Genomic DNA, 20,115 nt, shown 5'->3' with positions numbered 1-20,115 from the left:
TGTACTAGTTTTCTTTTTTTACTTTGTAAACCTACATGAAAGATTGTAGTAATGTATGTATGTTTGCATGTGAGTCTATAAGTATATAAATATTCTTACATATATTACATACACATATGTTATTTTCCTGTTTGTTTAACATGCAGTAAGTATATAAGCTGTAAGTTTGTTGCCCCTGCCTAATTAATGATTCATTTCAATTTTTTTTAATTATAAAAAAAAAAAACTGATACACTTACTTTAAAAAAGTCTAGCCAGCATTATTTTTGCCTCCTCAAGTCTCTTCTCCTTCTGTCCTTTCCATCATTCCTTTTCTCTTCCCACCTCCAGTTTCACCAATAAATTTAATATGTTGTTGTTGTTGTTATGTGCCATTGAGTCAGACCCAACTGTTGTTGTTGTTGTTATGTGCTGTTGAGTCAGACCCAACTCTTAGCGACCTCCTCCTTGGGTTTCCGAGGCAGTATCACTATGGAAGTAGATTGCCCCATCTTCCTTCCGAGGAGTGGCTGGTGGGTTTGAACCACCAGCCTTCTGGTTAGCAGTCAAGTACCTTAGGCACCATGCTACCAGAGCTCCCAAATTTAATACATAGAATAGAAGATGAGAGGCAAGTGTACAGGGCCTGCCAAGCAGTAGAATATGCCCACAATTTCGTAAATGTTTCCCTGAACTTAAAAGGTAAGGTTTCTACTAATTCATAAGTAGAATAATAGAACACAACGACTTAAAATATCTCTGTTAGTCAATGTCCCATTATTTGGATCAGTTGTCTGTAGCCAGAGTAGTAAGTAGTCCTCAGTCATATTCAAGTTTAGGATCCTCGCCAGATTTGTTTGAGACTTGAAAATGTTTGATAAGAGAACTATCAAATTGTGACCAAAAGGATCACTGACAAGTTTATCAGGGTTCTTTGCTTATAAGAAATAGACTCATCTAAAATAACTCAAGCTAAAGGGAGGGTTAACTAAAAGAATAGAGGCAGAGGTCATCCAGAGACAGGAAAGAATACCTGACTTCATCACATTAGAAACTATCTCAAGGGCTTCAAGGTCATTCATCTACACCACCAAAGCTTGTTTGCAAGATGACTCTCCTTAAAGTACAACTGATGGTCTTAGTATATAAAAATAAAGCAGTATTCAGGGTCATTGTCCAATTAACCGTTTTTATAATTAAACTATAGTTCCTAAGTTTAAAAAAATAATGCTGCCTTTTATGTCACAGTTACGAGAAAACATTTAGTGAGTCATAGGACCTTTATATCGATTTTTTTTTCTTCTTTTTCCACACAGCATTGACCCTCTATAGATCACATGAGGTTTCCCTTACTCTTGAAAGTATGGCTTTTGTTTTTTTAAATTTCCAGGTTTATGCTCCAGACTACTGGGTTTAAAATAATTGCAGGTGCTTCTATTGGAAGATCCAGAATCAGAACCTTGGACTGTTAATTGATTATAGGTAACTGCACATTCAGTATAAAGGAAGAGCATTCCTAGTTATCAATTCTAATCTTTCATATCAGAAAGCCACTGGAGAATCTACCAGCAGCTTTTAGAATATCAGCTATTAAGTCAAATATCAACAAGTTCCATGGATCCTAGTACAAACTGATATCTCTGCATATATTAATAGATACATGTTTTATCTGTGTATAGCACCTTGTCTAGACTTTGAAAATGTAAAGCAATCTAGAGTTCAGTCTTTGACTTTAAAATTCTTAGATTTGTTAAGGTGCCACCAGAGAGCTTCTACAGGTAATATGCAGAAAATAGGTAATAAAAGGTACCTACCTTATCTTACACTAATGTCCTGTACATAGTAAGTCCTCTTAAAAGTTTAGAGTAAAAAGCAAGAGAGGAAAATGTTTCATGAAAAGAAGGGTATAAACTAGGCCATAAAAACCTACTGCTATAGAGTTGATTCCAACTCATAATGACCCCCAGGGGGTTTCTGAGGTGGTAAATCTTTACGGAAGTAGATTGTCCTGTCTTCCTTCTGCAGAGTGGCTGGTGAGTTTGAACCACCAGCCTTTTGGTTAGCAGTCAAATGCCTCAGACACTGTGCCATCAGAGCTCCTAAAGTAGGCCATAGTGAGTGCCAAGGAGGCAGGGAGGCTGCATCTTCTGGCCTCCTCTAACCCCACAAGAGGAAGACAGAGTCATCATCAGTAGCTCAAGGCCTTTTCCTGCGAGGTCAGACATAGCTGCCTCCCTCCAGCTCTTTCACCAACCCTGACACCAACTGTTGCTCCCGCAGCACCCACCACCTCTGCTGGGTTCGATAATTCACTGCAGTGGCCACACAGAACTCACAGATTATGGGGTTTATTAGGGAAGCAACGGGCTACAATTCAAGTTCAGGAATATGCTCAGTCTCTCTCAGCCTGCCATCTCTCAACCGACAGTCTCTCTCTGTCTCTTTCCAAGCAGTGCATGTCTCTCGATGTCTCTCTCCCACCAGTGGGTGTCCCTCGCATCTCCCAGCTGCCTCTAGGAGGGCTCCTTTTGAGCCTGGCAGAGTGGCCAAACTAACCAATCTCAACATCAGAATTCTATACACCTGAGAGAGCACAAACTTCATAGAAAATTACTTTGTGCTGCTCTCGACAGAAATACCCTAGGTGGATAATTTTAACAATCAGGAGCTACTCAGTTGCTCACAGCAAATTGCATCATGGAGTTTACAAAGACTTATGGCTAGAAAAGCCACACTATGTAATTTATTACACCATAGTGAGCTATAAAACAGTCATACAGAAAAGATAGAGGGCAGGATTTGGAAACAGCTGAGGTGATATCAGTGAATGAATTTTTGTGACTGTTAGGAGGACAATAATTTTGATCATTCTGGCTAGATTAGCAGTTTACAGGAAGGATAAAAATGGAGACAAACCTCCCCCAAGATAACCAAAAAACAATGAAGTTGGCTGTAGGTGACTTTCTAAAAACTAACTTGTTTATTGAATGCAACACCTTCTCTTACTTTTTAGCTTATTTTGGACATTTCCAGCACAGAGAAGGGGTAAAAATGTCATGCAGGGATCTCTTTTCCCTGGAAGTGCTTGCAGGCAGAACACTACTGTTTTGGTTACCTAGTGCCACTCTAACAAAAATATACCACAAATAGGATGGCCTTAACAAACAAGAGTTTATTCTCTTACAGTTTGGGAGGCTAGAAGTCCAAGTTCAAAGTGCCTGGCTCTAGGGGCTGGGTGAAAGCCCCTTTACCCTGAGTTTCAGCTCTTGCTCCCAGCCCACTGAAGCTAGAGGCATCTCTTCACTCAGGCAGCTACTGGCTGCTGAGGCTAACGAGCCCAAGGTCAACAGATAAAAAGGCACAGTACTGATGTTACCAAACCACATGACAGGCCATTAACTCAAGTCCATTGAAAGTCCCAAGGTCAGCAGAGTATGGCAGGCTGCTGAACAATGACACAGCTACATGCAGGGTTCAAGTGTGCCATAAGCTGGAGACCATTCCCATAGCTGCTGCCTGTATACGGGAAACAGACCACATCCCTAAAGCAGCTACTCAGCTGCTTGTGGTAGATCCCACCATGGGGCTGATTGCCAGTGTCATCATGGGGAATAACTACCACCAGCTGCCCAGCCACTCAACCAGGCCCAACCAAGTTGACACACAAACTTAACCACCACAACTACCCACCTTTCCCTATTAACTTCAATTTCACCTTAGATCTCAGTAGCTTCAGATGAAAAGAAAGACTGCTTCAGATTGTGGGATTTGCTGTTTGAAGCAGTTGTATTCTTAATGCTTTGATATGAATAACATTTAATTTCTTAATTGTCATAAGAATTAGGATTACTTTCTTTAATTCCTTGAAGAAGAGTATTGAGAGCTCACAAGCTTTCTCTGATCATTTGATACCATATAAACTAATGTAGATCATTAATCAGATAATCAAATATTTTCACTTTCAAATAAAAACAAACACTGCTTAGTCCAGTGCTTAGTCCTAACAAAGGTCATTAAAAATCTCTTTTCCCCTAAGTTTAATTGTATCATAAATGATAATGAGTCTAGTGTAGTTTGATGCTCATAACTATTAAAATTTTCAAAAGGAGTAAAATCATGACTCTCAAACAGATATTACATGAGTATGAGTCATAATTTTGTTGTTGTTTTTATTGTGATTTGGGTGTAAATTTACAAAGCAGATTCGTTTCACTCTCAACAGTTCATGTACATTTGATTTCATGGCCCTAATTACAATCCCCAATCATAAAAAACTCTCCTGCCCTCTCTTCCCTGTGCTTACTCCTTCCCTGGGCCTTTCTTATCTATGCATTCCTGTCTGTCCAGCTTTCCCTCTGTGAATGCTGCCTTTTAATGTCTCATGGCTAATTGATCTAAGGGGTGCATCTCCCTAGGGTAGGTGGGTGTATCTCCCTGGGATAGGTGTTCTGCTTGTAGGCCTTTCTCCCATTTGGCTGAGAGCCAGTCCACAGAAGTGAGTCCATTTCCAGGCACAAAAGATAACCTGAGATCTTAGTCTGAGGAGTTTCACCAGTCTCTATCTATCTGACTAGTAATTCTGGTCATTTTTGTGTTTTTTAATTTTCCTCCCACCTCTAACCAAGATCTCCAGTTTTGATCCCTTTCCAAGTGATTGGATGAGTGGAAAGTTTGAACTCATTAATTAATTATGGAGGGACGTGGAAAAAAAATGATACTAGTTAACAGGCATATCCAAAGACCACACAAATGCATTAGCCCATCAGGAAGACCGAAATGAATTTGCTTCATAGATGCAAAAACTGACCTCTTAAATCGTGAGGGAAGGAAATCAACTGAACCTCCACCAGACAGAAATTATGTGAATGTCTATTAAAAACAAAAAACAACCAAACCCACTGTCCTCCAGTTGATTCTGACTTATAGAAACCCTATAGGACAGAGAAAGGGACTCTAGTGGTACAGTGCCTAAGACATTTGACTGCTAACCAGAGTTTGGCGGTTCAAACCCACCAGCCGCTCCTGGAAGGAAGATGGGGTAGTCTACTTCCATAAAGATTTACCGCCTTACAAACCCAGTGGGAGTCACTGTGAGTCAGAATCAACTCTATGGCAGTGAGTTTGGTTTTTTTCTTTTTTTTATAGGACAGAATAAAACTGCCCCCTTAGGGTTTCCAAGCCTATAATCTTTATGGAGGAGCCGTGATGGTGTAGTAGTTAAAGCCTCTTATACACTGAGGCATGAAAGTCAACTAAACATCCACCAGACAGGTATTTGAATGTCTATTAAAAACAATCAAATTAATGCTAAAGATTTACAACCTTGAAAACCCTATGGAGCAGATCTACTCAGTCCTCTAAAGTTCACTATGAGTTGGAATCGACTAAACTGCAGTGAGTTTTGGGGGAATTTTGTTGTTAATTTTTATGGGAGCAGACTGCCACATCTTTCTCCCGTGGACCAGCTGGTGGATTCAGACTTCACTTTTTGGTTAGCAGTTGAATGCTTGATCACTGTGCTACCAGGACTCCTCTTAAATGTCTGTAAATGCATTATTTGCATTACTATCAGTTTTCTACAAATTAACTTTTATCTCTACAGAGTTGTAAAATAGCTCAAAGCCAGAAAAGTACCCTAAATAATGCATAGTTTTCCATTAAAGATGCTTAGTAATATTTTTAGTCCATTTAAAAGTCTTTCACAATTTGTTTTTACATATTTAATGTTGAACCCATTGACATCAAGTTGATTCCGATGTATCATGACACCCTCGTTGGGGTTTCCAAGGCTGTAAATCTTTATGGAAGTAGATTGCCTCCTCTTTCTTCCAGGTAACAGTGGAGGGTTTGAACCACCCACCTTCTAGTTATCATCATACCTACTATGCCACCAGAGCTCCTTAATGTTGAAAAGTAAATGTTAAATAAGGATTTTATACCGTAAATGCCAGTATGCAGAAAGTACCTGAATTGGCCCAAAATATCACAAAAAGAAAATCCTTTAAAATCACAATGGAAAATTAACTTTATTATGACCAAAAAAAAAAAAAGAAGATGCTTAACTGGCCATCCAAAAATAAAATTTTGTTTTCTATAGAAACGAGCTGATGAGTATTATAGGTGCATTAATTTTAGGATTTTTGCTTAAGTTTTAGTGCCAGTTAGAACCTTTAAACATGTTTTGGAACATGACTATAAAAGGTATAGAACAATTGTCAAATTAGCTTAAATTGATTAATAATTTAATTGCTCATCACAACAGATTCTTTGGCATTTTATAGTGTATGTTTCAGAATACAATTGTATTGCAGAAAAACAACAAGATAGCTTAAATTGTAGATGCCACTGAAATTTGAAATCATTTTGGCACAATTGAGTTTTGGCACAATTGAGTTTTCTTAAATCTGCCAGAATAGCACTGAAAAAATGTCACTCACATTTACTAGGAATAAACAGTTTAGAAGCTTTGTTTTACTTTAGAATGAAACATGATGATCAACATTAATAGCCATAGAGTGCTCATAGGCAAATATTAATACTCTTTATGAGTTTATTTTTCCACTTACAAGCTGATTCCTAAAATTGGTGACTTTTTAGATTGTTTTCTTCATGGAGCAAGTGTTTTTTATTATAGCTAATGTGTTGCAAAACGCTGGCCTGTCTCTCATATCCCTCTCCTGGCCTTGTTAATAGATTACAGCATTCCACTTGTTAGTACCAGTGACACAGGAGAAACTTTTACTATTATGCTGTTTGGTAATGATAAAGAAGACAGAAAAAGTCTTTTTATGGTAGTTGGGCCTTCAAAATAACTCTTCATGTTTTGATGATAAGAAGACAGAAGTTGGATATCAGACAGAGGTACATTAGCTTGTTATCTGCATAGCTGATACGGCCTCTTAAATTCCCTCACAATGACGGTAACCCCTTCTGAAGTGAAGGCTTGCAGAGCTAAAGATACTGGAGAGCTTTCTTTCCCCATGTGTACAAGTAGGGTTAACCCTAATGTTGTGGAATAAAAATTACCAGTACAAGCAATTATTAAACAAATGCTATATTCTTTTCTTCTTCTGTAGAAAATGTTCAAAGAGATATGTGATGATTAGTATCTGTGTAAAGTTTAATGATTAGCATTTCAGGATATCAAAAAGAGCAAGATTATTAATTACTTAGACTTAAAAATATATGAAAATGAGAGAAAAGTATCTGAAAATTTCAGCTAGACTGAAAGTAAACCAATTGTTTATAGTCTTAAAATTGTAATAAAATGCCAAATACAAATTTATATTTAAAGTACTCTTCAATTTCTGGTTTTTAAATCAGTCAACTTCATGACATTCCCAAAATGTGTATGTAGGAAGTGTTTCTAGGGTTGTGTAGGTTATGAGAGTTAAATGTGTTCCAGTATTCTGAGTGTTAACATTTTTACTACTGATAGCAACCTGCAGCAAATTGGCAGGCAGAACTTGCTGCTCTGGAGAGGGCAGAATAACTCTTTCCATCCTTTAGTGTTCTAAACAACAAGACCTTTTATGGCTAAGTGCACATAAATGTCCATGTGATTAGTTAGACCTACATAGCTCAGTGCCATGGGACAGATTTTAAGATAACAGGTATAACGGTTGCTATATGGTTATGTTTAGTGTAATGAGAATTTCAGGCATTGTGTATGGAATTTTTAGCACATGCCAAGCAATTTGAAAATCTAACATATGTACACTAATGATTACCTATGATTCTTTATGCATGCAATAAAAATCAAATTGAATAAATAATATGATTTAAGAGAAATGAAAGAATGCTCTACTCTTAATGTATTATGTGTTTATATTCTGCTTCCTTCGAGAAAAAAGTAAAATAAGCACCCATAATTATTGCAAATCATATTTTAAAGGATACAAAGATCTTTTATTATGAATTATTAAAATAACCTTAAATATAATTTAAATAATATTTATTTATGAATTTATCTGGGATTAGATAATTGATCGGACTTTTTACCCTAATTAAATAAGCTCTGCTAGTGGGCAGGCTTACTTGGAAAAATTTACTACCTTCTGTGTGACTGGCTGGAAAAATCAGCAAGTCTCAAAGTGTAAGATAATCGAAATCAGTAGTTCTTTGTCCTTTTGGGTCTCCATGAGTCAGAATCAACTAGACAGTAAATACCAACACTACTGTAAAATACAATCCATAAGAATTTAAAATAGAATCCTTAAGACATTCTAGAAATAAATATATATTTAAGCCCTTTATTTTAAATGTAAATTTATTCTTTTTAAAATCATCATGATTTTTTAAGTTAAGAAAATTAAAAGTCAGAAAACTAACAATATTCATTATATTTTTTCCCAAAAAACACAGAGGAAGATAAATCAGTGTGGTTTATGGAATACTTTGATGATACTCAAGAAAATTCTCCAGAAAGTCAATTAAGTAAATTAAATGAAACCATAAAGGAGCTAGCAAAAGAGGAAAAGTTCTGATTAATTTTTTTTAAATATGTAAAGTTACTAATAATACAATGTACATATAATATGCACAGAAATCATTCCTGATATATAAATGTATAAATAAGTGTTAAGTTTGTGCTTTTATGCTTCGAAGTGTTGTTGTTGTTGTTGTCGTTATTTGCCGTCAAGTCGGCCCCGACTCATAGCGACCCCTCCTTGGGTTTCCGAGGCAGTATCTCTACGGAAGTAGGATTGCCCAGCCTTCCTTCCGAGGAGTGGCTGGTGGGTTTGAACCGCCAGCCTTCTGGTTAGCAGTCAAGTGCCTTAGGCACTATGCTACCAGAGCTCCTCGAAGTTATGTAGGAAATGAAAATGTTAGTATTCAAAAAACAAATTGAGAGTTAAATTACGTGTATTAGGATACTATATTTGAAAAACAGTTTCTGATGAATAGGATAAATTGTGATATGCAGAAAGGAACATCAGTGGATGAAACTGTTAAAATGTTGAATTTATAAAGATATTATGGTAACCTCTCAAAGCATCATTTTGATACTTTTCTATTTCAGTTCTCATCCTCATTGGCCCTATTAGATAAGTTGATCAGGTTGTAATCAGATTTAAGTATAACTGTCAGAGCAGTGAGTAATTAGTGTTCTATAAGTAGTTGGGAAAGGGACAATCCAAGCAAGTAAATATTCCTTTTAGTGTACAAGAGGAGCGTTTATTTTGATTTTATCCAAGGTTTACCTTATTTGAAAAATTAGAGTGCATTTGTGATAATTTGAAACCATTTCAGTGGCTCTTATATAATTCAATTCATTCAATCTGTGCTCTCTTAAAACTTCTTACAAAAAAATTCATGGCAAGTTAGTATTATTTGTGTGTGAATTTTCCAATTGTATTTCAGACTTTAAGAAAGAAAGGCCTTAATGGTTGTGAGAGCCCTGATGCAGACGATTACTTTGAGCACAGTCCACTCTCGGAGGACAGATTCAGCAAACTAAATGAAGATAGTGATTTTATTTTCAAACGAGGCCCTGTAAGTACTTTCACTTTACCTCTACTTTTTATTTGTTGATCCTTTTTGTTAACTTCATTATTTAGGCTCTGAACAAGAAGGAACACAGAGGGTGCGACAGCCCAGACCCTGATACTTCATATGTGCTAACTCCACATACGGAAGAAAAGTATAAAAAAATTAATGAGGAATTTGATAATATGATGAGGAATCATAAAATCGCAGTGAGTACTAAAGTATGGTTTGCATATGCTTTTATTTTGTGCATGAAGAGATTGACCACACATCTTGTTTATTTTCACAGTGCTTAATGATACCAATAAGTAGGAAAAAAAAACGTGCCATTTTACTAATTTGTATTTTGGTTTTATAGAATTTTAAAGTGAAATTTCTGAAATCTCATAATAATACATATTAAATGTTTTAACAGTAGAAGTGGGGAAAAAAAAAATAAAGACCTAATCCAGTCTCTGCTACTGCTCCAGTGCCTTTGAGACTCCAGGTTGCTCATGTGTAAATGAGTGTTTTAAAACGTACTGCTGTTGAGTTGGATCCGACTATAGCGACCCCTCCTTGGGTTTCTGAGGCAGTATCACTACGAAGTAGATTGCCCAATCTTTCTTCTGAGGAGTGGCTGGTGGGTTTGAACCGCCAGCCTTCTGGTTAGCAGTCAAATGCCTTAGGCACTACGCCACCAGAGCTGCCAAATGACTGTTTTGGCTCACATAAAAATTAAGGTCCCTTTCAGCTCTAATACTCCGTATCAGCTGTAATATTCCATGATTCTGAATATAGGGATATAAAAGACTTTACTCTCTCTCCCATGATTTTTAAAAAACATATGTACTTGAGTAGATACTGAGAATATAAAATGTAAAGTGATCAGATGTCTTATAAAATTTGGTATTTCAAAATAATTTATTATTACTTTGCATAATTGCTATAATAGTAGTAGAGCTGAACCTGTTTAGGTCTGTGCTTCATAAATGTCCCATTTGGCAACAGAGACTACCAAACTCCTACTCTTTCCTTCTACTATAGGTATTGAGGAAGAGAAGCTTGGCTTAATTTAAGGAAGCAGTGTTCTAAAACTGGTTGCATAGCACATAGTAGAATTAACTTTTTTTCTGTGCTCATACATCTAAACAGTACTTCTTTTGAGTTCACGTTCCTGAACTTGATAGTTCTTTTGAGATTTTTCATCTGAAGCTCCATTGGCAAGAACTACTTAAAATAGCTATTCTGGATGTAATTTTCTAATTTTTTATATGTAGTATATGCTTCACAGAACATGTTGGTTCCAAAGCTGATATTTATTTCATTATTAGTGTTAATTTTCTTAAAACTATACCCCAAAGAATGCATCATGGATGAATTCTTCAAATTTGACCTACATTATAGAAGCATCTTGTGAAAATAGATGTAAGAGAGGCTTTTCTGCAATATTAATATTATTGTTTTGCAAACAAAATAAACCTTGTAAGAATGTTGTGAGGAAAACCAGTTAATGTTAAGCTGCAGAAATGTTGCATGAATAAAATTGCTTTATCTTGAAATTTTTTTTTTATCATATATCCATTGGTCTATATTGTCTATATCTGTTGATTCGTTATTACAGTTTTCCATGTGAAACAAACTACTATTGAATAGAGTATATAAACCGTGTATATTCTTCCATCTCTGAATTGGCAGTGTTAACTATGTAAATCACAGTTTCAAAATGTAGGGGAAAACAAATAACAAATTTTTTTTCTGTTCTCACTTAAATTATAAAGTGGACTGTTACTTATCATGATTGATAGTGTATTATAAATGGTGTATGTCAGAAATGCAAGAAGAAAATAGAAATAGGAATGTAATTTTGGCAAACCAAAAAATATTATGAATAGGTGTTGGAATATTTTGGAGGGTGAGAATATGGCATTTTATAGTATTTGTAATTTAATCTTAATAAAATTTAAAGAACTCATAACAAAAATTTCTTTACTAGTTTTTCAGTAATTAATTTTGTTGTTTAAATTTGAAGTTTCTTTGCATTTTTATTACACCCAGATTGCATTGTTTTATGTATATAATAACTTGATTTTTCTTTAGTTTTGCCCATTAAGAATGTCAATTAATTAAATCAGATCTGGACTTTTTTATAATGTCCTAAGTTCAACATATTAAGTTAATAATAAATGTATACACTTGTTTCCCTTTTATTATATTTGCAGTCTCCTCATAGAAATGTAATGTAGCTAATTTATGCTTGCTTGGTAACGTGATATATTTTTAATATTTAAATTTGACTGCATTGTTATAATATCAGGTTCTAAACTCTTAAGTTTTATCTCTGAATATTTGAAATTTATAATATAGATTATATCAGTACCAGAGCTCCTTTATATATATAAGATCAGTGTACAAAAATTGAAACTGAAAAGGTTCATGTCAAACATACTCATGTTAAAGTACAATTTGAAAAAAAAAAATCTTAAATCTGCAAATAGGTTTAAGAACTGATCTCCATCCTCTGTTTTTAATTACTAGAAGTAGTTTGTCAAATTAAAGTTTATAAGTTGCTTAATGTAGATGAAAATTAAACTAATAGTTTTTCTTCCTTTTTCTTTATTTGTAGCCTGGTTTGCCACCTCAAAACTTCTCAATGTCTGTCACAGTCCCTGTGACTAGCCCTAATGCTTTGTCCTACACAAATCCGGGAAGTTCACTTGTATCCCCATCTTTGACATCCAGCTCAACGTTAGCAGATTCAAGCATGCTCTCACCACCTCAAACCACATTACATAGAAATGTATCCCCTGGAGCCCCTCAGAGACCACCAAGTACTGGCAATGCAGGTATGTAGTGACATATGTTCTGCTAGCTCCTTAACAAAGAGGGGAAAAACTATTTATTGCTTAGAAGAGCAAGCAATACTACATGGTGGGCTCCATTTTAAAGTATTTTTTCAGTACCTTCTATGACTAGCACTATAGCAGGCAATGGAACATTCTAAAGAATCTGCACTCTATAAGCTTTCCTTATCATGAAAATGCCTTATCAGTTTTCTGCCACTGTGATAGGCAGAAAACTAAGGTTATCATAAGCAAGGAATTGAAGTTGGATGTAAGCCATTTAAGGTTGCTGATAGGTAAGCACTCTGCTGCTAACCCCCCTAACCGAAAGGTTAATGATTCAAACTCACTCAGTGGCTCCATGGGAGAAAATATTTGGCCATCAACTACTGTAAAGGTTATAGCCTAGAAAACACTGTGGGGCAGTTCTACTGTGTCACGTTGGGTCACTGTAAGTCGAAATAGACTTGATGACACCTAACAACAATAGTAGGCCATTTATGTTAGAAATAAAGATATGCATCACTTAACATCCACAAAACAGTCTGTGAAATAGAACGTTATGTGATGTGGATGGTGTGCAGACACTATATTAAAACCTTACGGGAGCCTGTTTCTGGTTGTCCTCGTTGCCACTGCTGCTGCTGTTGCTTCTAGAGTTTCTGGTAGAGGCTGGAGGGATGGGCAGTGGCAGCAGTGACTGAGAGGGCAAGGCAGGAACACAGAGAGAGGAAGTGAACAGGGAGGGAATGGAATGCACCCCACCCCACCCACTGTTCCACCTGGTTGACCAATAGGAGCAGCCTGGACACCGAAGTCTCTGCTGCCTGCTGGGCAAAGCCCAAGAACTCACACCCAGAGCCATGTCCTCTGCCTTACCTGTGTGTATCACATCTGTGGTCCCTGTGCTGCAAGAGTCTGGGTTTGGGGTCTTTAAAAGAATTAGGGGGAAATAATAAAATAATAAACAAAAAGAGCTACTCCCCCCCCCCCAAAAAAAACAAACCTTATGGGACTATGGACAAATATGTTGTTAAACATTGCCTGAATAAACATTAAGCAACACATATCTATGTGGGAAATAGGCTTCCCTGATTAGATAAGAGTGTTTTTTTTGCATGTACCCCTGCCTAAATTTGTTCATTTATTCAGCAGAAATTTATAGTGCATTTATTGCATTACTCTGTCATGCAGTATCTTCTTTGCCTTTAGTTCTAGATTTAATAGTACTTGATGATAATTATCCCTGTTCTTATCAATTTGAGCGTGATAGCAAACTCATCTGTATGATGTCAAATTATACATTAATGCTGTGTTCAGATTGGGCCAGTGTTTATTTTTGTGTATTTTAAAGAATGGAGTGGGGGTTACTTGTATTCAGTCAGCTGTAAAGAGCTAATTCATACTCATTTTCTCCCCTCTCTCTTGTCTCTGTAATGCTGTCAGGTGGGATGTTGAGCTCTTCTGACCTCACAGTGCCAAATGGAGCTGGAAATAGCCCAGTGGGTGAGTGTATTTCTACTGTTTCACTTTGTAGGCATTCATCCTATTTGAAACAAAAGGAATATTGTTTGTAGAACAGCGACTTTCTACAAATTGAAATGAAGAGAAAAAAAATGGGGATATATGGCTAAAGTAAACATGGCCCTTGAGAAAACTTAACATCCTTCTGAGGGGGTATTTTAACTTAAATACTTAATATTTTTTCACAGCATCCTGTTTTCATTCCTTATGCCTTGGTCTTGGTTCAGTTACTCATTCCTTCAATAAGTATTGACATTTTTCTTTCGTAAAGACTAAACTGACTTAATATATTTACATCAAGACATTTCTTAGGGAGAAGTTTCAGTATCTGCTTTTTCTGTATCTGTCTCCACTAAAGGTAGACTGTTAACAAACTGATCTATTTTATAATGGCATGAAATGTTACGGAATATGAAGAAGTAATGAGCCTATTTCTAGAGATACAAAGAGAACTGTGAGGTTCTCTGAAGGACCTGTTTTGGAAGTCACACATGCAACATTCACACTTTGTTAGGATTGCAGCTAAATAAGGTCTTTCACATTGGGATGCCTCCCAAACTGACTAGCAGTTTAAACGTCATAAAGGTACCTACATAACCCTGAGGTGCTGGTAAAGTTAGATACTATGATCTTATGTAGTATATATATCAAAGAAGTTATAAGAATAACTATATTCCATATAGTCGACAAAGAAAATGTTCTCTATCTTACTTTAGTGAATGGTAACTGGGGTCTTAAAAGGTGGTGAGCAGTCATCTGAGTTGTGACTATTGGTCTGTCCATGTCCGGAGCAAAAACAGAATGAAGAAAATCAGAGATGGATGGAAACAATTAGTCCAAAGGACTAACGGACCACGCAAACCTCGGCCTCCATGACTTTGAGACCAGAAGAACTAGATGGTGCCCAGCTACTACTACCAACTGCTCTGAAAGAGGTCACAATAGAAGGTTCTAGATATAGTGGGAGAAAAATTTTGAAACAAAACTCAGAATCATAAAAAAAAAGATCAGGCTTTAAAAAAAAAATAGGGCTTACTGGTAAGATAGAGACTAGTGAAATCCCCAAGACTATGACCCTTCTCACTCTTTGGACCTGGAGCTGAACTAATCTCCATGGTTCAGTTTGCAGCCAAACAATAGACAGCTCTACAAGGTAAACCTTAACACTAGGGAGGTACATAACCTTTCTTGAGAACAATCAGCCATTTGAGATCAGAAGGGCATTTGCCCAAGGACAAAGTTCTGAAGGGAAAAAGGGTGAGGAAAGAAGGAGTAATAGAAATGAGAAACACAGGGAGGAAGTGGGATAAGTGATGTTACATTGATTAAGGGGATTACATTCAGTAACATGAAACAAAATGTGTATGAATTGTTGAATGAAGAATTGATTTTCTCTGTAAACATTCACCCAACTCACAAAGTTACTTTAAAAAAGAATGACTATATTTCTTTGGGTTATTATCATGTTAAATTGTCCTTATTTCTTAATGTTCACAATTATCATAATTGTTACTTGAAAGCAAGAGCAGGTAGTCCCTCCTTGCTTTCAGATACTAGGTATGCCTTTGAGACATCTGAAAACATCACTATAGGAAGAATTTCCAACTGCATGTACCATATTTTTATGCAGATAACACATGCCTTCTATGTTTATTTGCCAATGGCTCCTTCCCCTTGGGAAGTATTTTCATAAGCACCACTATGCCAGGTATTTCTTTTACATGTTGTTGTAAAATATATATATGTATGTGTGTGTATTATATATATATATATAATATATATATATTAGCATAATATGTTTTCAGAAATAACCCTGGGAGGAGAGAATGGTTGGCAAACAGAGGTTATCTGTGCAAAAACACAGTATTCATTCCATTCATTTGACAAAAATGTAAGGCTTTCTGCCTTAAGAAAATTAGAGAAATTTCTGAATAACTTAGTAAAAAATGAGAAAGAGATAAACAGACATTATTGGTAGAGAAGTGAAATGTTCCGAAAATGGAAATTATTACTAAAAAATAAAGTAATATTAAAAACTCAATGGATGGGTTTTAATAACAGATTAGACAAAACAAGGGAAGGAATTGGAGATCAGTCTAAAACATAAGATACAAGATAGGCCAATCCAGATAGTTTCATCTCACCTTTAAACTGTGTCATTTTTACTGATAATGTAGTTTTCAGATGTGTAATATATGTACAGATGTGCCCTCCATTTAGTATGACTTGTTTCTATCTTTTTGAGTTTTCTGCCTTTTCCCCAAAAGCTAGGATGCTTTGGATCCATGTACTGTTGCGAGTAGAGACATCCTTGAGCTTTAAACCATTGAACAAACTCGGGATAGGAGAATACTTCTTTAAATAAGAAACCAAAGGAAGACTAACCATAAAGGAAATAATTGGTTGGTTTACATATTTTAAAATTAGGAACCTATGTTCATCAGAAATACCATAAAGAGTAAAAGGCAAAAGAATATATAGTAATGCATAGAACCAACAGAAGGTTATCATAAAGAATGCCTACAAATCAATAAGAATAAGAAAACTGATTTTTTTAACATTGGCACTTAACAAAAAAAGCTATCCAGGTGTCTAATAAACGTGAAAAGATGCTCAATCTCGGTAATCAATAAAATGCAAAATTAAAACAACAAAGAGATAGCACTACACATCTAATAGAATGGCTAAAATTAAATAGATACCCTGTGTTGACAAGGCTATGGAATAGAAACTCTTGTATGCTGATGGTGAGAGTACAAATTGGTGCACCATTTTGACAATAAAGTTGAGATGTGTATTTTGTGACCCAGCAATTTCACTCATTTTTACATACTATAGAGAAATGCATATGTGCATCATGAGCACCAAGAAGTATGTCAAAGGAATGTGCTTAGTATTATTTGCTACAGCCAACATCTAGAAATAATACATATTTCTATCAACATTACAGTGTATAAATAAAATATTTACATCAAGACACTTTTTAGGGAGAAGCTTTCAGTATCTGCTTTTTCTTTATCTGTCCCCACTAAAGGTAGAATGTTAACAAACTGATCTGTTTTATCATAGCATGAAATGTTATGGAATATGAAGAAGTAGTGGGCCTATTTGAAAGAATATTGAATGAAAATGAAAGAACCACAGCAATAATCAAGATACATGAATAAATTTTACCAAACTAATGTGAATAAAAAACAGATACAGATAAATACTAAATGATTCTATCTACATAAAAGTTGGAGCAAAACTATAATGTTAGGGGTGCATGTGTAAGATGGTAAAGCATTTTTTTTAATTATAAAAATCATGACAGTGGTTAATGGGGCAATGGTGATTTTTTTGTGGAGTCAAATTATCGGGACTTCTTGGGTGCTGGCAATTTTTTTTTAATCTATGTTGTGATTACATACTCAGTTTATGATAAATTATTGATTTTGTTTTGTGCATCTTATATGTGTTAAAGTTCACAACGAAAAGTTTTCAAAATAAATACTCTAGATATAAAAGAACTATCACTACAAATATGAAGGAAGGCACTTTTAAAATTTTTAGAGGATGTAATGTACTTTGTGTATTATTTTACACATTTATTCCAAAGAGTGGGGAGAAAAAGTACACACACACACAGATTCTCCACAGCCTTTGAGCCTTTGTATATTGTTATCTGCATGTGACAGCTAGAACTGCAACACTTTATCTTGAGATCATGAAATGAGTCAGTTTAAGAGGACAAGCCAACATACCAAGGATGATAGATGAATGCTTAAAAGAATCTATGTTCTCAATATCGTTGAGCTGTTGAAATAACTGAGCATGAAACAGTGACTCCCCCAGTCGTTGTCTTATATGATAACAATATCCTTTCCTTATTCTTGAAAGAAAAAATAAGATAAAATATATGCAACAGATTATTGTTGTTAGCTGCCGTCGTGTCAGGCCCTGACTCATGGTATCCCCATGTACAATGAAACAAAATGCTGCCTGGTCCTATGCCATTTCCACAGTCATTTGTGGATTGGACTGTTGTGAACTACAGGGCTTTCATTGGTGATTTTTGAAAGTAGATTGCCATGATTTTCTTTCTAGTTCATCTTAGTCTAGAACCTCCACTGAAACCTGTCCAGCATCAGAGCCACATATAAGCCTCCACTAACAGATGGGTGGTGGCTGTGCATGAGGTGTGTTGTTTGGGAATCGAACCTAGGTCACCTGCATGAAAGGAACCTCTAGTCTAACTGAGAAATACTTAATAAATGAATGGACATTTAAATGTTCCTAAATATGCAATTCAAGGAAGAAACCTAACTAGTTAAGAAATCGAAAAGGATATTTATCCATTCTAGTAATTATGAAATTCAAATACAAATGGTCAAAAAAAACCACACCACCTTTATCTGCCAAACCCAAACTAAACTCACTGCCGTTGAGTCGGTACTAACTCAGTGACCCCTCCTTGGGTTTCCTAAGCAGTATCTCTACGGAAATAGATTGCTCAGTTTTCCTTCCAGTGAGTGGCTGGTAAGTTTGAACCACCAGTCTTCTGGTTAGCAGTCAAATGCCTTAGGCACTACACCACCAGAGCTCCTATTGGCTAAATATTGCCATTTTTTATTGTGACATGCAGATGAAGGTGTAGTGAAACTGATGATTTCATATATGCTTGTGGCATTTTAAATTAGTAACAATCTTTCTGGAAAGATTTTGGCAAGATGTTTCATTAGTCATAAAAATAATCATAACTCCAAAAGCTCTCAAACCAAACCAAACTTGCCGCCATTGAGTCAATTCCAACTCACAGTAACCCCCACTGGGTCTCCAAGGCGGTAAATCTTTACAGAAGTAGATTGCCCCATCTTCCTTTCACAGAGCAGCTGGTGGATTTACACTGCCAACCTTCTGGTTAGCAGTCACATGCCTAAGGCACTATGCCACCATTAAACCTATTTTTTATAATCTTTCCTAAATAAATAAAGTAGAATATGCTAAAGTTGATTACAGTTTTATTTATAGTAGTGAATAATAGGAAAAAATCAATGTATTCAACAGAATAAAAATAAATTTTTTCTACTGAATTCCTTTTTAGTAGTGATTTAAAACTATGCAAAAAATAAGCACATGAAAAATAAAGAGGAAGTCCAAGTTGACTGTAATAATTAGGATGAATGAAATGTAAGTGTTCTCTCTTTTACTAGTTTTTGAACTTTCTTTGTTGCCATGTTGATATGATACCTTATAATCATAAAATTTTTCTTGTAGTAAAATAGAGCATTTATTTTCTACTTGTAACTTAATTTTTTGTTTTCCATTTATATTAATATCTGAGCAAATAAACCTAGTTTTGTACATTAATATTTGTGCAAATAAAGCTCGCCATTTTTGTACATATTGTAAATTCGCTAGCTCTTTCACAGGGGCACTGTACCTATTTGATTATGATTTAGTAATTGTAGTTCTCCTCTAAGAGTTTACACTTAATACTCAGTTTATACTGTAGTTCAAATGAGTTTGGAGTCTCCTTTTAACTTTGGGCTTACATTTAAAAATCAAACCTAAAAGTAAAATCTCAGATACCTAGTGACTTCATTTTTTAAAAATATACTGAAAAAGAAAAGAATATACCAGGCTAGAAGTGCAAAGACTTAAGACACTCTTTAGAATTGTTTACAGTAGAATGAAGTTCATAGGGTTTGCATTGTAGCAGAGGTAGTGGCAATAAAAAGAAAAGACAAATGAGGTAAAATACAATATAAAGAAACAACGAACAAAGCCTGTGTGCCTCTTGGAACATGAGAATAGGGGTGATAGAGGATCACAGTGGTACAGTGATTAGGACAGGTTGAGTTTGAGATGACAACAACATAGTTGGGAGAAGGTGGCCACTGAGTGGCTGATAATGGATTAGAAATTAAATCAGAAAGACAAATCTAAGGGTCTTTCACATCTCAGTGCTCATTGAAGCCATGGGGGGTGCATGTCTCTGAATGAGTAGAAATACAGCTACTTCGGGGCTGCCTACACTAGAAACGTTGAGATGGCTTATGTGTGTTCAGAAAGAGAAGAAGGATCATAAGAACATTGCCTGTTTTAGTCTAGAAATTTGTAATGGACAGAATCTATGTTGTCTGTCATATAAGAATTTCCATTGACTCAAATATGTCATCAATTATTTCTAAATTCATGGTCTTTTTTTATTGCAGAAATTTCAAGCACTGCTTTATACAAATGAATTAATTTTATAATCTTTTTTTTTTTTTTTTTAGAATTTGGGTGAAGCTTTACAGAGTAAATTCACTTTTCATAC

At 35.6% G+C, this 20,115-nt stretch overlaps 1 protein-coding gene across 1 annotated transcript in view; it reads left to right on the top strand.

Moving 5' to 3' along the window:
* MEF2A (myocyte enhancer factor 2A) overlaps positions 1–20,115 on the top strand; it is a 112,624-nt gene that overhangs the window by 57,105 nt on the left and 35,404 nt on the right. Inside the window, exons 3-5 of the mRNA XM_007959943.1 lie at positions 9,343–9,474; positions 12,074–12,293; positions 13,737–13,796. Of these exons, the coding sequence (XP_007958134.1) occupies positions 9,343–9,474; positions 12,074–12,293; positions 13,737–13,796 (412 nt within the window). The remainder of the gene's footprint in view (positions 1–9,342; positions 9,475–12,073; positions 12,294–13,736; positions 13,797–20,115) is intronic.

Source organism: Orycteropus afer, unplaced genomic scaffold (genome assembly GCF_000298275.1).
Source record: "Orycteropus afer afer isolate SDZICR_OR568_19922 unplaced genomic scaffold, OryAfe1.0 scaffold00019, whole genome shotgun sequence".
Taxonomy (NCBI): Eukaryota; Metazoa; Chordata; class Mammalia; order Tubulidentata; family Orycteropodidae; genus Orycteropus; species Orycteropus afer.
Note: the sequence above shows the minus strand (reverse complement) of the source record. Positions and strands in the feature narration are given on the sequence as shown.